This window comes from Nothobranchius furzeri, chromosome 5 (genome assembly GCF_043380555.1).
Source record: "Nothobranchius furzeri strain GRZ-AD chromosome 5, NfurGRZ-RIMD1, whole genome shotgun sequence".
Classification (NCBI taxonomy): domain Eukaryota; kingdom Metazoa; phylum Chordata; class Actinopteri; order Cyprinodontiformes; family Nothobranchiidae; genus Nothobranchius; species Nothobranchius furzeri.
In genome coordinates this window covers 67,840,164-67,861,439 of record NC_091745.1, presented here as the reverse complement: position 1 = coordinate 67,861,439, position 21,276 = coordinate 67,840,164, and the positions used below count along the sequence as shown (strand labels likewise).

The 21,276-nt window shown below is 41.5% G+C and overlaps 1 protein-coding gene across 1 annotated transcript in view; it reads left to right on the top strand.

Annotated features, from left to right (window-relative positions):
* LOC107379285 (neural-cadherin) overlaps positions 1–21,276 on the top strand; it is a 161,279-nt gene that overhangs the window by 80,805 nt on the left and 59,198 nt on the right. Inside the window, exons 5-12 of the mRNA XM_054740960.2 lie at positions 7,434–7,545; positions 8,381–8,630; positions 9,057–9,199; positions 12,606–12,778; positions 12,862–13,024; positions 13,104–13,274; positions 15,302–15,474; positions 15,598–15,765. Coding sequence (XP_054596935.2) covers positions 7,434–7,545; positions 8,381–8,630; positions 9,057–9,199; positions 12,606–12,778; positions 12,862–13,024; positions 13,104–13,274; positions 15,302–15,474; positions 15,598–15,765 — 1,353 coding nt within the window. The remainder of the gene's footprint in view (positions 1–7,433; positions 7,546–8,380; positions 8,631–9,056; positions 9,200–12,605; positions 12,779–12,861; positions 13,025–13,103; positions 13,275–15,301; positions 15,475–15,597; positions 15,766–21,276) is intronic.

Genomic DNA, 21,276 nt, shown 5'->3' with positions numbered 1-21,276 from the left:
ACTCCATTGGGCCATTCAGAGTACCTTCTCCAGAGCAGGTACGCAGAAGGTTCCTGAAAACGGCCTGAAAAACAGCCGTTCGGACGGCCTGGTCAGGTGGAGACACACATGTCGGGAGGTTCCTGTAAATCTGAAGTTCTTGTAGTGGAAACACGCCGTGTCACTTATAAAGAGCCTAGTCATGCCCATCTACTTCCGGACCATGGGTCCCCAGAAATAAGAACAAAATTAATGCAAAGTCAATGGGCCAAAAAAGCTATTTTCACATCTCGTTTAATACGTGCCATGGATTTCACATATGATGAATTTTGAAGACACATTTTGATGCCAAGAAACCCAAATTTTTGAACAGCAGCAAAAGTTATTTCAGGTTTTGTGAGAAAAGATTCCCCAGTCTAGGCTGAAGTCCAGAGGTGATGGAGCTTTTTCTGTGGCCGCTCCCAAGCTCTGGAACAGCCTTCCCCTACAGATTAGGTCTGCTAACAGCCTTTCTACTTTTAAGTCTCTTTTAAAAACCTACCTTTTTACCCTTGCTTTTAACTGATTTCATCGTTAATTTATTTTATCTAGGGTCTACTGGATTATTCTTAGTGTTTTATCATTTTATTTTTTACTGCTTGTACAGCACTTTGTGCAGTCTCTGATTGTTGGAAATGTGCTGTATAAATAAACTTGACATTGACATTGACAACAGACTACAAGTGTGTCTCACCATACTGACATCATCAAGCCAGACACAGGAGAAAATGGCTGTGAGTTTAGCGAGCTTCGAATCCTTCTTCCAGGACAACCATAGGATCATTAAATCTGGGGAAAATCACTATAAATAACTATAACCAAGTAACCACAGGATGACATTCTTACTTCATTCTTACATATTGTACCTTTAATGTTCGCAATAATAAATACTGGGCATCACTGAATTATAGCTTTATTACACTAATTAGGCAAGAAAAGTTTTTTCATGTTTGAAAATATATTTTAAATATGCAAGCTGGTGCATTTATATGATTTGGACATTCAAGGCCAGAATTAGTTTGATGTGACTTTAAATCACTTTTTCTTTCAACCTATCTTTTCAACTATCTTATACAGCAGTAATGACCACCCAGCTTGACTCTGAGGCAGCTCAGTGTAAATAAAGCCTTTTGTGTTCACCCTGCTAAACGATATGGTCATACGCAGCTTTGCTGAGAAACCTGATGTCAGCATGACCTCAGTACAACCCGGGTGCATTCACACCTGTAGTCGAGGCTGTCCACTTGTGATCTGATAAAGTCAGGCGTGAACAAGGTCGCAGAGTCACTGACCTGTGATCACAGTCACAACTGTTATCCTGCTCCCTGTGAACTTTGTCAAGACTTGTTATTTCAGCGGAGCAACAACAACACACATGCACACACATAAAAGAAAAAAAATGTGGACATTTTAACTTGAAAGCTATTCAGAGAACCCTCAAAATATTTTTGATGTGTGTTTTCGTGTGAAAGCTAAATCTTTGTCGATAGCTTCCTGAACAACCTCTCTGAAGAATTAGGCTGTTTGAGCTGACTACTCATTTCAGCACAGTCAAGACTAAAGTCAGATCTTATTGACAAGCTAAAACTGACTAATCTAACTGGGACCACATCCATAGTGGATTGCTGCCATCCTAAAACAATTTCAATACCATACATTTCACAATGAAACAAAACTACATTTAGTAACTTTTACATCACCATAAGATTTGTATTACAATATTTTGGCTGAACTATTAAAGCTGTTATAACAAATCTGGAAACAAGCTTAGTTTTGAATGCAAACATGGTCACGTAACACTCACCTCTCCAATTGGGTATCTTCCCTGAGAAGCTTCTGCTAGAACCCGAAACCTGCGATGCTGGATGAAACAAAATAATGCTAAACACCAGTCACAGTTTTGTAGGTCTAAATTTCTTTTGTTGTCCATGACTTCAAATGGTGTTTTTCTTTTTGGGATTCTGGTAGTTTGTCCTAAATTTGAGTGGTAGCAGCTGACTGTTTCTCCTTCTCTGACATTACTGAGCTGCCCACGGGCCATACAGTTAACCAAACAGCAAGAGCGGTCCATCTGCTTTGCTAAATCCACTTCCAAATGTGCAAAACAATCAAATTATAGGCAAAATACTCAGTTTCTTGACACACAATTCTAACCTAGGGGTAAGCAATCCTGGTCCTTGAATGCCACTATCCAGCATGTTTTAGTTGTTTCCCTGTTCCAAAACACCTAATTTCAATCAGTAGGTGATTAACATGCTTCTACAGTGCTTGAAAACCTCATGAACAGGTGATTCTGACATTGAATTATGCGTGTTGGAGCAGGGAAACAACCAAAACATGTTGGATTGTGGCAGTTAAGCACCAGGATTGCCTACCCCAACACAAGCCCCTCCTGTAGGACATACCCTTATCTACATGTAATACAGGTTGTTCAGGAAGTGATCTACAAAAATGGATTTCAAATAACCGTCTTTGATGTAAAAAGATGATATTTTGGAATAATCTTGTTTTGTTTCTTGTTTGTTGTTTTGTTGTTTTTAATCCCAATGGATACGGAGATGGAAAGTTTTCACAAAAATAAACTAAAAAGGAAGTACAAGAATCTGCTTCTAGTCCTGCAGAAAGAATGAATAAAGCGGGGACACACAAAAATACAACAAAACAATGATATCAGTGCACCAAACAACATAAGGTTATATAACAGTAACCTTTTTTGCTGAAAAGCACACAGTAATAATTAATTCATGGTGCATTTAGTGCCAACCACAGCCCAAGATAATAACAACCGAGTCCATACTTGTGAAAGCACCATGTCAGCAAATAAATAAATCTCGTTTTAAATCTATGTTGTGTTTTTGTTTGTTTATTTTCATTTTTATCATGCCTTTTTAGCTTTAAATTAGTTGGGACTTGTAAGCATTTTAAGCATTTAATGAGTTCATGTCACAGAACTGATGCATGAACTATAAAAAGGTCTGTTTCTGAATGATCTCGCAGCTCCTCTTTAACTGATGAACAGAAAAAATCATTTTCAACACTTGCATATTTTAAAACATCTAAAGGTTCTGACCTTCGAATGTTAAACCCGCTGCTCTCAGATAAAAACTCATTAATTTCAAATGAGAGGAAAGGCCGCCACTGAATCAGATGCTGTGATGCAACCTTTTTAATGTTTATTCTGCAAGTTCACTGTACAGATGTAAAACATACTGCTGAGCCTCCTATTGCACCGATGTGATGAAAAGTCAGTAAAATGTTTCAAAGCTGTATTTAAAAATTCATGTGAACACACACCGATTTGTAACCATTAAGTGTTTAATCCTAAAATAAACCGCCGTTCAAAGCTCTGCATACTTTATACAACATAAAGATGCATTTTCACATTAACACACATTAATGTGAGGAGAATCCACATAAACATTTGAGAAATTCATGATCACCTTCATCCAGATGGTTTGGATGGAGCAGAGAGCTGCTCTACTCCCCGCATCTTCCCAAAGGCCAGTGCTGCTATTTATGCCTGACTGGCTAATTCATTATAAAATTGCGTGTGTGTGTGTGTGTGTGTGTGTGTGTGTGTGTGTGTGTGTGTGAGTGTGTGTGTGTGTGTGTGTGTGTGTGTGGGTGTGTGGGTGTGTGGGTGTGGGTGTGTGTATATATGTATATATTTGAGTTATTAGAGATCATTTGATGATGCTTTTATTGTTTCTGTTGCCTTCAGCTTCATCAAGCATTTTCAAACATGCCTCCCTGACATGAGCATCTTTTTGACAGTTTTACAAAACATGATCCCATCTTCTCTTGTTTGCAATCAAATGCTGCACAACTATGTAAGGCGCTGCCTCTGAAAGACTCCATAACTGTAATGTTTTCATGCAGCAAAAGGTACTTAATAAGAGCAACTGATGCTCGTTTTACAATTACAGCAACATCTGTTTAAAAATTGTTTGTCAGTATTGCCAGCTTGGCAAGCCATCCTATATATGTGAATATTTAGTCTGGCGACTGGCTACAAGACAGTGAACAATGGGATGTACTCACCGCTACAGATGTCAGTCAACTGGGCAGTTTTCCAAACACTGTCGAAGAAGATGCAATACATCCTTTTTCTATGTAAAAGACTTAAGTACCTCTATATGTTCTTGACTCAAAGAAAAGGCCAAGTATAAATAAATGGTCCAAAGTTGACGCCAAAGCTGTTTCAAACGAGTCGACTCTGTCAACGCATCCTTCTACAGACTTTGGGCAGCAAAGTATCCCATAATGCATTGCGTGCAAACCCTTGTTTTTTTTTCAGACTTTTTGCTAATCTTCAAAATGCTAATTGGCTAACCCACTATCAAAATAAAAGCAGTGTGGCCTAAAACAGCTCTGTTTTGATGAAAAAGTCTTCATTTAACAGCAGAAAATGCTGTTATTTTAACAATTTTTATCAAAAGTGGACCAAATGTACAAATACTATGCATTATTTGTTATTTAGTTATTTAAGGGACAAATTAGACTTTTATGTTTTTGGTCAGGTCTATTTTTATAACCATGACGCAACAGAGAACGGTACTGTTCCAAATGCCGTCCTCATCCTCCCATATTCGGTAAAACAGACATTCTGGAGTACTTGCCAAGAACAGACTTGTGTTCTTGGCAAGTACTTTCTCAAGTGCACAAGCATGTACTATGGTGTTTGGGTATTCATAAATGGCCTTAGTCTTTAAGAAAAGTGAAAATTTGCCTTTTTCATGAAAAATAAAATCACAGAAATAATAATATGCAGCTACAAAAATAGCTCATTATATACCACTGGTATTGATAGGTTCTTGCTTTCTGCAGCACACAACATAGTTTGTGGTTTATTTTTTAAATTTGAGGCAAAGAAAAATAAATTAAAGCGTTTTTGTTTCCTATTTTTAAATCTCTGCTTTCAGAAAATATACAAATACCTGCAAGAGCGGCAGTGAAAATAATAACCAATTTACCCACAGTTTATATTTAAATCTTCTATATATACCAAGCAGATTTGCAGAGGCAGCCAAGCTCTGCTTCCCCCTCTGCTGCTAAGTGAACAGGTGTTGTGTGGAAAGTTCAGGCCTGCAGAGGAAATCTGTGCTCAGGTGGTCAGGCCAGCAGCCTCAAGTGCTTTTTCTATGGGCTCCAGCTGCTTGGGGTGGGGATAAACCTGGAGAGAAACAGGAGCGAGACAAAGACACAGAGGCTCAATGTTTAAAGAGGTTTAAAGGGGTTTAAAGGAGAGACAGAGAGGAAGAGGATGGATTCTCCCGCTCCACTGGGAGACATCAGGGACATTGTTTTAAGAATTAGGGCAACCATTACATCTGCTCTGGCTGCTTCTTCGTGACATAAAATAGATTATGTTTTTCCTGAATCATACGTCGGACCAGGAAGTTATAAAATCATCATCATACTAAACCCTACTTTATTTAAATTTGCAAGCAATGGTGTTCTGTTTGATGCCTCAGATGAACATGAAGTAAAAACATCATCTCGTCTCGTCTCGTCTTCCTCCGCTTGTCCGGGTCCGGGTCGCGGGGGCAGCATCCCAACTAGGGAGCTCCAGGCCGTCCTCTCCCCGGCCTTGTCCACCAGCTCCTCCGGCAGGACCCCAAGGCGTTCCCGGACCAGATTGGAGATGTAACCTCTCCAACGTGTCCTGGGTCGACCCGGGGGCCTTCTGCCGGCAGGACATACCCGAAACACCTCCCCGGGGAGGCGTCCAGGAGGCATCCTGACCAGATGCCCAAACCACCTCAACTGTCTCCTTTCGATCCGGAGGAGCAGCGGTTCTACTCCGAGTCCCTCCTGAATGTCCGAGCTCCTCACCCTATCTCTAAGGCTGAGCCCGGCCACCCTACGGAGGAAATTCATTTCGGCCGCTTGTATCCGCGATCTCGTTCTTTCGGTCATTACCCAAAGCTCATGACCATAGGTGAGGATTGGGACGTAGATCGACCGGTAAATCGAGAGCCTGGCTTTCTGGCTCAGCTCCCTCTTCCCCACGACAGATCGGCTCAGCGTCCGCATCACTGCAGACGCCGAACCAATCCGCCTGTCGATCTCCCGATCCCTCCTACCCTCACTCGTGAACAAGACCCCAAGATACTTAAACTCCTCCACTTGAGGTAGGACCTCTCCCCGACCCGGAGGTGGCAAGCCACCCTTTTCCGGTCGAGAACCATGGTCTCAGATTTGGAGGTGCTGATCCTCATCCCAGCCGCTTCACATTCGGCCGCGAACCTACCCAGCAAGAGCTGAAGGTCAGAGCTGGATGAAGCTAGGAGGACCACATCATCCGCAAAAAGCAGAGACGAGATTCTCCTGCCACCAAACTCGACACACTCCACACCACGGCTGCGTCTAGAAATTCTGTCCATAAAGGTAATGAACAGAACCGGTGACAAAGGGCAGCCCTGGCAGAGTCCAACCCTCACTGGGAACAGGTCCGACTTACTACCGGCTATGCGGACCAAACTCACGCTCCTCTGGTAAAGGGACTGAATGGCCCTTAACAGAAAGCCACCCACCCCATACTCCTGGAGCGTCCCCCACAGGGTGCCCCTGGGGACACGGTCATAAGCCTTCTCCAAATCCACAAAGCACATGTGGATTGGTTGGGCAAACTCCCATGCCCCCTCCATCACCCTTGCAAGGGTATAGAGCTGGTCCACAGTTCCACGGCCAGGACGAAAACCACATTGCTCCTCCTCTATCTGAGATTCAACTATCGATCGGACCCTCCTCTCCAGTACCTTGGCGTAGACCTTTCCAGGGAGGCTGAGGAGTGTGATCCCCCTATAGTTGGAACACACCCTCAGGTCACCCTTCTTAAAGATGGGGACCACCACCCCGGTCTGCCACTCCCTAGGAACTGCCCCCGATGACCACGCAATGTTTTAGAGACGTGTCAACCATGACAGCCCTACAACATCCATAGCCTTGAGATACCCAGGACGAACCTCATCCGCCCCCGGGGCTCCGCCGCGGTGTAGTTGTTTGACTACCTCAGCAACTTCTGCCCCCGAGATCGGACAGTCCATCCCCAGGCCTCCCAGCTCTGGTTCCTCCTCGGAATGCGCATTGGTGGGATGTAAAAACATCATGAAATTCAGAATTCTAGGCTGTTTCATTTAATTATTATTATTATTTATTTATTTAATTTTTGGTGTATTTTGCTTTTTTTTTGCAATTTTAAAACTATTTAATACCTTTTTTATGCATTCTGCTGGAACATAATCCTTTCAAACACTATGTACAATTAAAATAGTGTAATACTCTTTTAAGATGAAAGACAAAAGCAAATATATTCAAACACATTGTATAAATACCTTATCTGGTGTTGCTTGTGGAGTGAGAAGTGGACAAAAACTGATCTGAAGTGAAAAGTAAGGAAATGCTTTCTGCAGGTCGTTGTTCATATAATGGATAAGAACGACTGCACTCCGGAGTTCCTTCACTCCATCTACACCAGGGATAACATTCCGGAGAGTGTCGCACCTGGAACCTCACTGCTCCAAGGTGAGAGAGAGAGAGAGAGAGAGAGAGAGAGAGAGAGAGAGAGAGAGAGAGAGAGAGAGAGAGAGAGAGAGAGAGAGAGAGAGAGAGAGAGAGAGAGAGAGAGAGAGAGAGAGAGAGAGAGAGAGAGAGAGAGAGAGAGAGAGAGAGAGAGAGAGAGAGAGAGAGAGAGAGAGAGAGAGAGAGAGAGAGAGATGCTAACCTCTAAGTGACCACAACATCAGATTGTTATATCAATGGATTATTTTGTGTGTGTGTGTGTGTGTGTGTGTGTGTGTGTGTGTGTGTGTGTGTGTGTGTGTGTGTGTGTGTGTGTGTGTGTGTTTCACAGCCATCTGTTATAGCTGCTGGTGACTGGTAAAGATCAAACAGACAAACTTCAGTGAGGCTTTGCTCTTATTAGGCAGACAGCCAACAACACGAGCTGACTCGCACCAGCGTAGTTTCACTGCTCCTCACAGGGATCTGATCTGTGTAGACCTGATGCACCACCACGTTTTAGTCTAAACTATCCAAGTCTTAATGATCAATCTGTCTTTGACAGCTTTGGACCAAATGACGGTTGGATGAATTCATTTTGTCTAAAGACACACATTAGTTATCAAACAATTAAGCAAATGTTGACCCCCCCCCCCCCCATCCTCCTGTTGATTAAAGGTCTGCCCCTGTGTGCATGTGTGCGTGAATGTGTGTGTGTGTGTGTGTTTGTATGTGTGTGTATGTGCTCGTTTTCACTAAATCTTCCTCTCTTACCCTCTTCTCACCTCTCTCTCTCTCCTCCCTCCGTCACGTGACTTTTCACTTCTCCTCTCTCACTTCCTCTCATTGTCATCCTCAGTTCTGGCTCGCGACTGTGACTCAGGCGTGAACTCGGAGCTCTCTTACTTCATTCCAAGTGGAGACTTTGACATCACATCAGAGGGTGTGGTCAGCCCCGCCCGTCGCCTCAACTACGAGCGACCCAATCACATCTACGAGTTTGTTGTCGTTGCCGTGGATTCGGGAGCACCTCCTCGCACCGGGACCGCCTCCGTCCGCGTCCGTGTTGCCAATAGCAACGACGAGGCTCCGGTTTTCTCCCAGAGCGTGTGAGAATCTGATTTTCAGTTTTTACATTTTGCTAATGAACATCAGCACTGAACGTTTCTCTGCTTCACTCCTTCTGTCTGTCCCACAGAGTCAAGCTGCTAATTAAGGTGTTTAAAATCAGACTCTATTTTCAGACCTGCTGTTTTTCTCTGTTTTATTTCCTCTTCACCTCTTTTCTCACGTCTGTCTTTTTATTACACTATATTTTTGTATATTTTCAATAATGCACTTCTTCCTTACTTTTATTTTTTTAAAGATTGTTTGTATTGTTCCTCATATTTTGTTCCATTTCTCTTAAAATAATGCAGCGTTTAAATTTTTTGAGTTTTGACTCTTTTTCTCTGATTGTCTTCTTTTCTAAATTCTTCACCAATCATCAAGTGTCAATACGAACCATGCTAATGTTTTGTTTTTCCCTTTTTCAGCTACAAGACCTTCCTCAGTGAGGACGCTGGTCCGGACACACTGGTTGCTATAGTTCACGCCAATGACCCCGATGGAGATGGCGTGTCTTACGCCATCACCGGCGGCAATGAGGACAGCAACTTCCAGCTGGACAACCAGAAAGGTGAGATGCAACTGTGAGCTAACCTGGCAAGCCAGACTAAATGATTAAATATATTATTTAGTCTGGCAACGCTCCATTGACGGCTCTTGGCCGTTGGGCGGGTCCTACTTTTGTCTTTCAAACGATCTCCGCATGCTGTTGGACAACAAACGTGACTTACTCGATGGATGTCAGTAAACGAGGAAGTCCGCTGTTGAAGAAGGCAAAAATCCACCCTTTTTATAAACAAAGGACTTAAATACATCGATGTGCTCCTGATTCTAATGAAGCCCAAATAGTCCAAACTTGCCATTTCAAAAGAGCCGTCGCCATCTTGTTCAACTCTGTCGCGTCATCCTGCCCACCAATCCAATAGAGCGCCTTGACTGACCCACAAAGCTGAAAGAGTGCTGTGATTGGTCCACATTGGTGGACACAAGTGGCTGTGTGGCAAAAACACAAAGACGTTGAAGAAATTGTGCGGGCGAAATCCCCAACATTTTAACACTTTTAACGTCTAAAGACAAGAGAGAAGCTTAAAATATGCATAGGAGACAAAAATTAAGTTATTGAAAGCCCGTCTGAGCTCTGGATGACAAAAAACTTTGGTCTGCTTCACCTGTTTTTTTTCACACCTCTGCTGGGGAGACAGAAAATCCTGGCCCATCACTCATGAAAAGTTAAAGGCTTTAACAACTGCCAACGATTTTTTTGTTTCAAGAGAAGTCGGGCCGCCTTCTTCTGCAAAACACATCCGTGGTCCTGCTAAAGTAGGAGTCCGCCTCCGACGAGCAGAACCACAGCATGATTCAAATCACCTGTGGGTGATTTCCAAAGAAAACAGATAAATCCTCACAGCGACTGCAAAACTGAGTAATTCTTCATTAATCACTGTTCTTATTAATTTATTATTATAATGATCATAGATTGAGACACTTGGATCAGAATGGGAAAACAACATGACTGTGGATTTAATAATGTACAAAGATGAATGTTTTAAAAACATCTTCTCTGATAAATACTTAGTCACAAGGACTTACCATGAACAAAATGAGCCTCACAAACTGTCTGTTGCTGCAGGAATCCAGGCTTTCTTCAAAGGCTCCGGGTTGTTTACAATCACCTTTTTCTTACTTCACGGTCCTTTATTGAGTAAATTTAAAAAAAAACACTTTATCAAGTTCCCACGGGCCGAACAATCAACCACACAGCAAGAGTGATCCATCTGATTCTGAATCCGCCAAATCCTCCTCCAAACGTGCAAAACCATCATATTCTAGTCAGAATATGTTGTTCTTGCCATATAATCCCATGATGCAATGCAAGAAACACAAAAGATTCTCCATTTATAAATATTTTTGTTTCATCAGTATTATAACAAAAACCAGAACATCCTGCCTCTCCACAAAACTATCTAAAAGTTTTTTAAACCGACACAAAATGAAAAAAATATTTCTTTCAGACTAAATTTAAATTAACATTTCAACAATTGTGCAAATCAATGTTTTATTGAGACAAAGAAAGATAAACCGGTCTCCACAATTAAAGAGAGTCGGGTTGTTGAACAGTTGGGTTTATTGTGGAGCTATTCACATAAATAAACAAACAAACAAATACATAAATATTCATTTCCCACAGACTTTTAACAAGCTGTTTGCTAGTTAGTTAGCAGAGGACTTCAACACACACACAGGCAAAACCACAGCATTGAAATCACTTACATTTACACACTAACACAGACCAAAGTGTCTGTTTCCATAGCAACGTGTATTTGGGGATAAAGTATGGTGGCAATAATGAGGCCAGTATCCCCCTGGATGACACACTCGCACAATGCATGCATAAGATACAAAAACATGAATACACACATAATCACAACAGCTTTCACACACACACACACACACACACACACACACACTGCAGCTCAGCATCTCTGATGTGGTTTATTATTTTAGTACTTACATGCCTTCTTTTTTGAGGACCAATTTGGATTTTTTATATATTTTCTAGGGTTTTTTTCGGGGGGGGGGGGGGGCATCACTACAATAAGCAGAAATCTGTTTTTTAAGCTAACTTAACTGAAGCCTGTGCTTATGCTGCCCAGCCTTCTGTTCCTCTCTAGACTACACATGATCTCCTTCATCTACTTTCCTCTGCAGTGTTGATGGCCAGAGCTTTAATGTAGTCTCTTTACCCATCATGCACTGCTTCATTGTTCACATGCATCCATGCATAACCGTGAACATTTGATGACATGTCGCTGCCAAAGCTGCTTATTTGTTTACATGTTTGTTTGCACTGCATCTCTATTGTGTTAATGCAGATGTGATTATTAGTGCAGAAAAGGGAAATTTTGTTTTAGACTCGGTTAGAACGATGCAGTCGTTTCTTTTTTCTCTCTTTTTGCAGGCTTGAGCCGACAGTTTTTTTGTTGTTGTTGTTGACCTACAGAGCAGAAAACATCAAAGAACTGCTTCTTATCTACAGTGTTGTTCGGCTCCACGTGTCAGCTGTTATTTATACTCATCAACATGAATTCCTCTGTGAGCGTTCACACGGAGAAACAACCCACAGAAAACACCTGAAGCTAAAAAAGTCAACTGAGATGTTCTGAGGATTTCCTTAAAACTTTTCTTGCTTACTTTTTGTAAACAAAAAAGACAAACAAGCTGTGTCTTTCAGGCGTTTTCTTCTGTGCACTTTTTTAAATTTTTTTTTGCTACAATTTGTATTGAATTCTTCAGCGGAGTTACATTCTCTGAAGAGCAGCATGTCTAAGAAATCACTTTTCATGCTTCTGAATATGTCAAGCATGTGGATTTTTGCAGTAGTGAATCTGAAAAATGGATATTTGATAACATATTCCAAAATTAATATTGTGCTGGACAAGAATTTTTGTTATTTTGAGAGGTTAAGTTTGAACTTAAAGTTGCATTTTGAATTTATTCAATCTGACATTAAAAACCTTCTTTCTTTGACCAAAAGAACAAGATCACAGTTATGAAATGAGTTTTCTCAGTGGCTGGGCTCTCAGATGTAGGTTGAGAAGCTCAGTCATCCAGGAGGGGCCAGAGTAGATCTGCTGCTCCTCCACGCCGAGAGGAGCCAGTTGAGATGGGTCGGGCATCTGATTAGGATGCCTCCAGGACGCCTACCTGGTGAGGTTTTCTGGGCACATCCAACTGGGAGGAGACCTAAAGGTAGACCCAGGACACAGTGGAGGGACTATGTCTCTCACCTGGCCAGGGAACGTCTTGGGATTCCCCCGGAAGAGCTGGCCCAAGTGGGTGGGGAGAGGGAAGTCTGGGCCTCTCGATTTAGACTATTGCCCCACGACCCGACTCCGGATAAGCAGAAGAGAATGGATGAATTGTAAACATTTAGCAGATCTGAAACGTTTAATGTAACAAAAGGTTTCTGTGCACAGGCATCATTAAGCTGCGACGTAGTCCCCCTCCGAGACTCCGGGGTCCCCAGTACGTCCTCAACATCACTGCCACTGATGACAATGCTTCTGGAGGTCCGTATCCACTCAGCAGCTCTGCACAGGTCATCGTTGGGATCAATGACATCAACAACAACAAGCCGATATTTAAGGAGGTAGCAGATTTAAACCTTACTCTAATAAACATTTGTATTTATTATAAGTGTATCTCCTTGAATGGGATGTTTGTGTCCTACAGTGTCAGAACTACAATGCAGCAGTGCTGGAAAACCAGCTACCAGGGGCGTTTGTCCTGCAGGTTCAGGCCCACGATGCTGACATGGGGGTTAACGGAGAGGTTAAATACGGCATCATGCACAGGGACGGAGTCTCATCCGGGTTCGAGATCGACACTGACACCGGTGAGCTACTTGGAAGCAGTATAGATGAATATTGCACAGAAGATGGAACCAACTGCAAGATGAAATTGTGTTTTATCAGGTGTGATCACAACAGCGGTGAGTTTTGACCGGGAGCGCCAAAGGGAGTTCACACTTTCCGTGACAGCTACCGATCAGGCTGAGGAGCCGCTCATCGGAATCTGCCAGATCACAGTGCTGATCTTAGATGAAAACGACAACGACCCCAAGTTTGAAAACAGCCGATACCAATGTGAGTGCTCCCGCCGGCTGCCTTCATGTGCTAGGAGCTTAGACGGAGCAGGTGTAGAGAAACTCGAATGTTTGTTCTCGCTGTCATTTGCTAATCTGCATCTTTGTAATCCTGGAAAGCTTTTAAGACTGATGAAATGTTTGCAGCCAGCCCCCGTTGGTTAGTGTTGTTTACTGAGTGTGCAAATATGCGTTTTGATAAGCGTCTTGTCAGAGGTTCTCCACGTCCAATTACAGAAACGGAGAGAGAGGTTCATTAACTATTTAAGAGGTGGATTTAAATGTTTCTGGGACATGCATTAATTTACTACTGCTGTTTGGGGGGTTGCAGCTGCTAGAAACAACTTCTTTTTAAGTCAGCTTCTTATTAATCTAATAGTCTAGATTCTCATGGAACTCTGTGCAAAAGTTAAAGGCCTTAGAGACAGCTTGATGAGCATCTTGTGGGTGTTTTCTGTTTTCTTTTTATTAGCCTTAACATGTTCAGAGTTTCCCTCTCCTGCATAGCAGTCTGTTTACCGTGGAGTTAACTGTGTCCTTTGGCAACAGAAAGCAACTTTCTGATGTCTGTGAACACGACAGCAATTTAAATCTAGTGTAGACTTAAAACGCTTGGGAAATGTTGGTATTTTACAGCAAATATTTGCAGCGAAAAGGCAGTTACAGATCACCAGCCTGTTGCAAATGTCATATTTGCACTAATGTTTGGGGGTAAAATGTTTATGTATGTAAATTAAGGATACAAGTGTGTAGTAAAAGAGCAAATAAATATGCACAACTATAATATGCAAAAAAACAAAAAAAGAAAACAAAAGCAAGACTTGGTCACCGTTTACACAGTGAGTTTGTGGTGTTGCCAAATCTGCAGCGAGCTAACTCGTTTGAAATTCGACACCGACAGACAAAAAGCTCCAGAGTAGTTTAAAGAGCCAAAGCCAGTAAACAGGAGCAACACAGAAGTAATATCTTTTACCCCTAAGAAGCCACAGCATGTTTTTGTTTTGCTTTAATATTAGTAAAGGCTAACGTTGAGCTAAGAATGCTAACGGTGAAATTGAAGCAAAAATATCTCTAGCTATTTTTTCAATTACCAACAACTTGATATTACAGTGAAATGTATGCGAAGTGAATAATGAGTCAATTGTGGCGTTGTACTTCCTTTATTGAGTCGTTCAGAACTAAAACAGCAAGCTAACAGCAACACAGCAAACACCACACTTCCTCTAATGCCAGAGACAAACTACTGCAATAAGTGTAGTAAGTGCTCCCTACCGTAAAACACCCAAGAGAGCTAGCACAAGATATGACTGTGTTTAGCTACTTATCAACTTATTGTGTATGACTTGTCTTTGCTTGTCATTTAAAAACTTCTGGTGCTGATACGTAACTCACGAAACGTCATTGATAAAGTAATATTTTTGCCTGAAGCAAACGGGCTGCAGTAACCACTTTTGATCACAGAATGGCGTATTTTTTACAAATTGCACCTTTAATGTAGAATTTAAGGCTTGGCTTCAAGACTTTGCCATTCCTTGTTGTGTCAGTGAACCACATGAAACCAGCTGAATCTGACATGATTTTTCTTTTGAAATTCATCCACCGAGACCCACAAATGGTGAAAAAGACAGACAGTACTATTGACATAATGCTTGAAATGCAGTATTACGGAGAGAAATGCAGCGAGCAGCTGACCTCCTTTGCTGCCGTTGCTTTTGTTGTCTGATCAGCACCGACATGCGCCACCGTCAGCAGGATTGGAGGTTATATTCATAAATTTAAAAACGCGTGTTGACTTTGCAGTGTGAGACCCAGAAATGACTAAATGAGGTGACACTGTGCTGACACATCACAATGTTCTGTTCCCATTATTCTAATCTCTGCTTACCATCCTATAATATGATGTTACGCTGTCTTCTGTCAAATGTATTAAAATCCAGGGTTTGTGGTTGAGTCAGAATGGGGCTTTGTGTAGAGCAGGTGCATCCTGGGTAATATCTGGTTATTTATTGTAAACCTGCTTCTTTTAAGACTTCCTGAGAGAAGACACACCAGTAGGAACTAGTTTCCTGCGAGCAGCAGCCCATGATGACGACCAGGGGAGCAACTCGGCCATATCCTACTCGCTGTCATATCAGAAACAGTCTTACCTACAAATCAACCCCAGTACTGGTTGGATTTATGTCAACCACCCCATCTCACAGGTCAGAAACAACAGCAGCAATAACCACCCTGTAGTCTGGAAAAACGAATCCTTCAGGCACATATTAGTGTGTATCCAAAGTGCTCCAGCTTCCAAACGGTTTTTATTCTGTGATTCCTCACAGACTTCGAGGATTAACCAGCAGATCGTGGCTTCAGATGGAGGAAGCCGCAGCAGTTCTGTCGAACTAACTGTCATCATCACCAATGTCCACAACCAGCCACCACAGTGGGAGCAGCTGGAATATTGGGTCACCGTGCCAGAAAACACCATCCGAGATGCCAAAATAGTGGTGAGTAAGAGAGTCATGAAACAACTCCTTTCAACTAGATGTCGCAAAACGGCCGCAAAACGTGCTTTGCCGCAATTAGCTGCCGATATAGTAGACGGGTTCTTTTCCACCACAAAACATCACGTTTTGGACGCATCCCAGAAGGATAATGAAACATTGCTTACATTTTGAGTCTATTTTTAACGAAGGCGTCCAACTCCGCAGTGCAGATCAGGCCAGACAGAAAGTCAAACACAAAAGCAATTTTAAACATCCGGAAACTTTCAAAATAAAGGTCACATGCAGATTTCCAGTTGCTTAACTAGTAAAAAAAAAACGTACATCATTTCCCGTGAAACCTCCGTAGTCAAGGTAAACAGGCCAGATATGAATGTAGGAACAGCTTTGATGGGACTTGATGTGTTAAAAAACAGAGTGAGCACAGATTGGGGGAGAAGCAAACAGATGTAGAGCGCTGACACCAGCTGAAACTAGGTCGGAGAGGAATACAATATGATGACATAATGAATATTCAGATTCAGACGCTGAGCTGACTATTGACATTTAGTGTCTTTCCCAGAGGCTTTGGCTGCTTTCCATTAAAAGTTGTTGGGATCCCAGTCTGCAGCTTTCTCCAAGTGGAAATGATATTATTCAAAATCATCACCTGAAGGAATATTTCATGATTTCACCATGATGATGAGGACACGTTTTATCCTCCCCGTAGAAGGAAACAAAAAGGGAACTTTTCTTCTCGGTTTCTGTGTCTTCTTCATAAAAATCTAAACTGTTTGCCTTAGAAGTTGCTGATCAGGAAATAACGCTTAAGTTGATCATTAAAAGCAGCTCTGAGTGTCACGGTTGGCGGGGAAGCAGACTCAGAAAAAGAAGAGGAATATTTAAACGCGGTTGTTCTCCTGCAGCGGTGAAAAAAGCTCTCTTTCATTTCATATCCTTACTTGTGGCTTTGCAGCGCACCCCGAGGAAGCTGAAAACAGTCTTTCTTCCTCTTCCTGCTGCTCTCCTGCCTGTTCCGTTCATCCATCCCTTCCCTCGTTCTCTGTGTCAGCACGTTTAGCCGAGCCCCTTCAAAGCGCCTTTTTGCCGAGCAAACAACAAACCTGCCTCGAGTCTGTCTCACCTGACTCACTTCCACCAACACACACAGATTGCTTGTAGACCTCCAGGTTTTTTTCTTCTTCTTCTTCTTTTGATCCCTCCATTCTAATTTGTTCTCTCTTCCTAAACTGCGGGTTTAGAAGGTGGAGGAGTTTTCACCCTCCAGCTGCTCAATTTCATGGCGGTTAGTCAGTTTTCAAATAGTTGTTGGGCGTGCGTAAGAGTGTGATTGCTTGTGCGTTTTGGAATGATGCTGAGCTTCTTTTAGAGCCTGCGTTTCTGCTGTGAACGGCCTGAAAACGGCGGCGGTGATTGGAGGCTGTTCCGCCCACAGCTCCATCTGTCAGAGATGATTGAGGAGAAGGAGAAAATTACACCTGCTGTCAGAGCATCACAATGGACTCTCATCACCTCAGAAAAACAGACGTTTAATTACTGTGTTTAACCCGACAGACACTGTGTGATGGAGGGAGGAGGGAGAGCGAAAGAGGGGGTGAGAAGAGGGGGAATCAAATGGAGGAGAATGAAGCCAGTTCAACGCAAAGTAACACATCGTTGATTTTGGTGCTTTTATAGGATTTGAAGACAACAACGACATAGAAGAATCGTGAAAAGTTCTGTTGAAGCATGATATTTCTATCTAGTATTTATTTTTCTTATGCTTTATTAAAATTATACTTTTTATGAACCATAGGGACATATTATATAGTTTGTATATGAAAAAATACTAATAATAACACTTTTGCTTTTTAAATTTGGTTTAATTTATTAGCTAAAGTTAGCATGACAACTGTAAAATACTCAGTTTTATTTTATTATGAAATTAGATATCAATAAAGACAAATAAAGAATTAAAATTAGCCCTTACCACCCGTAGATCCTCCACCAGGGGGCAGTAGACATGTATTGGAGTGAATATGTTTTCAGATGAAGGTACTAATGCTGATACTCCACCTGGATGCTTCAAAGCCGTGAAGTGGTTTAATGGAAATGCTTTCATTATATGGAGTTAAATTTTAAATGAAAGCACCAACTTTTTAAAAATTCATGTCATATTTCTAATTCTTGGATGAAAAATATTGAAGTAAAACTAATGGTTTGGTACTTATCATTTAATGTCATATGAGCTCATTAGATACAAGCTTTAAACAGCTGAGTGCTACTATTGCACAGTGACATGATACAACAGGTTAAATACAAAGGTATAATTAATATTGACTTATGCTTTTTCTCAACTAAAATCACATCTGCTAGCTCTTTGAACAGCCTTACATTTAGGAAACAGAATAATTCAGACCAAACTGATGAGCTGACAGGTACAAAACAGTCTTATGGTGATTTTCAAAAATGCTGCAACATTTTGTTAAATATCATCCACCTTTATACTATCATACATAATAATTTACATCTAATTATATAGTTATTTACAGCAGAAATTGGTGAAATATCACATTAAGAGTTCTGAAGTTAGCTTTTTTTTCTTTAATTTTCTTTTTCAAAAACTAAATTAATCTACTTGGCCAGGGGGACCGGTGGCGCCAGTGTTCGGCCGCCTCTGTCAGTGCCCACCAGGGCAGCTGTGGCTACATCATAGCTCATCCCCACCAGTGTGTGAATGTGTGTGTGAACGTGTGAATGACTGATTGTGTTGTGAAGCACCTTGGGGGGGGGGGGGGGGGGGGGGGGTAGAATCCTAAGGAGGCGCTATAGAAATACAGACTATTTACCATTTTCTCTGTGGCTAGCACTCTTGAGTCTGTTAGATCAACTGTTAATCTGAAATAATCTGTTTCTGGAAACTGTAGTCATTCAAAGGGCTGCCTTCACCAAGGTAAGAAATTATTTGTAAAAACTAGCCAAAAAAACAACAACTGAAAAGTGAAATTATATCATAAATAGATGGAGAGAAAACAGAGAATAAAGATGACGTTGGAAAATGACATTGAAATGCAGGACATGAGTATATTATATTTAGGCGTGGGACTCAATAAAAAATGAATCTAATTAATTGGAGGCTTTGTAATTAATTAATCTTTATTAATCACATTTTAATCATTCGAGACAATTTGCGCCCAAGCAATTTTATAAACAAATAATCATTTTAGTGAGGCACATATAACATACTTACACTTTAATAAATATATTTATGTAACCACAAGGTCTATTTAATTACTTTGGTCTCATTTACTTATAAAAGTAACCATTGTGGTATTTGTTGGGACGTGTAAATATTAGTATATGTGTTACTGATTAAGTGTAAATGGACATGGAACATTGTAAAATGGTACTGAAATGAACACTAGGTGACAGCAGATCACTGCTAATAAAGGTGTAGTGTCGAGTTCAGGGGAAGTTCTGCTGAGAGTTACAAGATGAATACTTCATGTATGCTTGTCCCTCCTGCTGTAGTAAAGTTCATATGGATAAAGTTGCTGCCTGCCTGATTGCTACTAACTAGAAAACACAACAGTAAAAAAAAGTTTTTTTTTCTTCCTTTCTTTTCATCATGAAGAGCAATTTTTTGTCAAGGTCGGAATCAGGACCAGGTGACGGGACTGGAGTTCGGTTGTGGCATGTGTGGGAAAATCCAAATGCAGAGTGACTAGTGCTGGGTAGAGCAGACACGCAGTTTACTATAGGAATCGAGTCACGTGCTGACCGGGAGATCAGGGTGTGCCTCGGTTCCACAACAGGTAGAAAAATGGACTTACTGGAAGTCAGCAGACTGGTAAGAAGGTTGACTGGTCTGGTAACTCGTAGCAAGGTTCAAACGGGAACGATGACTGAGTGATGAGCGGAAGTGAACCAATTTGTTGCGTTTGTAATCAGGCAGCGGAGGCGACGTCTCGATTCAACACTTTATTTAAGCTTTACAGCGGTACACCATCTTGTTAACCCACTCTCTCTTCTTCTCCTTCCCCTTTTCCTTTACCAGCCTCTTTAGCGGCACCCCTGGTCTGACAGAGTAACAGCATGTAATACTTTGCCTCCTTTACTATAGAACTTCATAAACACAACACACTTCCCTAAATAGAGTGGGCGTGCCACGTGATCAGGAAGCATTGGATGGTGACTGCTGGCTAGTAGAGTGCTGGTGATTTAGGGTCCGGGAGGTTGTTAGGGATTTGGAGCTGGGACATTTTTCACAATTCATTTAATTGTAGTTTTAGTTGTTTGTACCTAAAAAATGTTTATGCTCTTACATCCCAGGCTCTGCAGTCTTCTTAGAGGTGCAGCTTGGTGATATTTATTTAGATTTAGGGAATATGTTGTGATGTTAAACTTTTCCAGACACCAATTGGGGGATGCGGTTTTTATTTTTCTAACTAATTAATTGTAATTAACTCATTAGAGTCCCTCCTCTAATTATACTATCATGGTGTATCATTTTAAAGTTCTTAACTTAAGGTAATGTCATTTATTATAGTGAGCCATCTTTATCATAATGTAATTACTCAAATCTGAACAAATCAGTGATGTGTCCTGCTTCTCTTCCTCACCCTCCCTCTTCCTCTTCCATCCCCTCTGCTGCGCTAATTGCACTGAAGAGGAACTGTTGCCTTAATGAGGTCTAATAATCACATTGTTAAAGACACTGCTGAAGTGGGGTTTGTTACATCTCCATATCGATATGCTGCAGAAAACCTCTGAGTTTATCCGACTTTCTTCTTTTTTTTCCTGTTTTTGTTGTTGATGCAGATTTTAAAACGCCATGGACGTAATTTTCACTTTAGAAGTGGGGGGGACACGGGGGGGGGGGGGGGGGGGTTGTATCTTTACAGTATGCTCTAATGGGAAACAGGTTTCAGCACAAACAGTTGTTTTCCACTTGGTGCTAGAGCTCAACCAGTGTCAATTTAATATAGCGTAATATTGTTTATGGATGGTAAAAAGTGCAGGGGTCAAAGCTTGACTTTGGAAAAAGTGGGGGGGACATGTCCCCCCTGTCCCCCCCCAAAATTACATCCATGTAAAACGCATTTAGTTTCTTTGTTTTACTGCATTTTAGTCGTGAATATCCTAAACCCAAATGTCTGACAGGATCAGGTAAAATATAGACTGGGAATCTGTTTAACTGAAGGGCTTACGGAGTCAAAAACAAAAGGCTAAATCAAAAAGGAAGATGTTTTATTTATTTTTTTGTAAAGGTTCAGTAATGTCAGGGTTTAGATGATTTTAATGCCTTTCACCCAAATATTGCGATGAGTACCTGTTGTTTAGCAGCTGGCATTAGGATCAAGCTTCTGAAGGTCTAAAAGTGAAATGTGGTCTAATTAACACAGTCAGAACAAAGCTGTGTGGGCGTTTAAACCAGGCTTTTATGATAGAGGTGAAGGATAAGTAGCAGCTGAGATGCAATAATGTGATGAGATTAGAATAATACCGTCTCAGTGAGTCAAAAGTTATATTGCA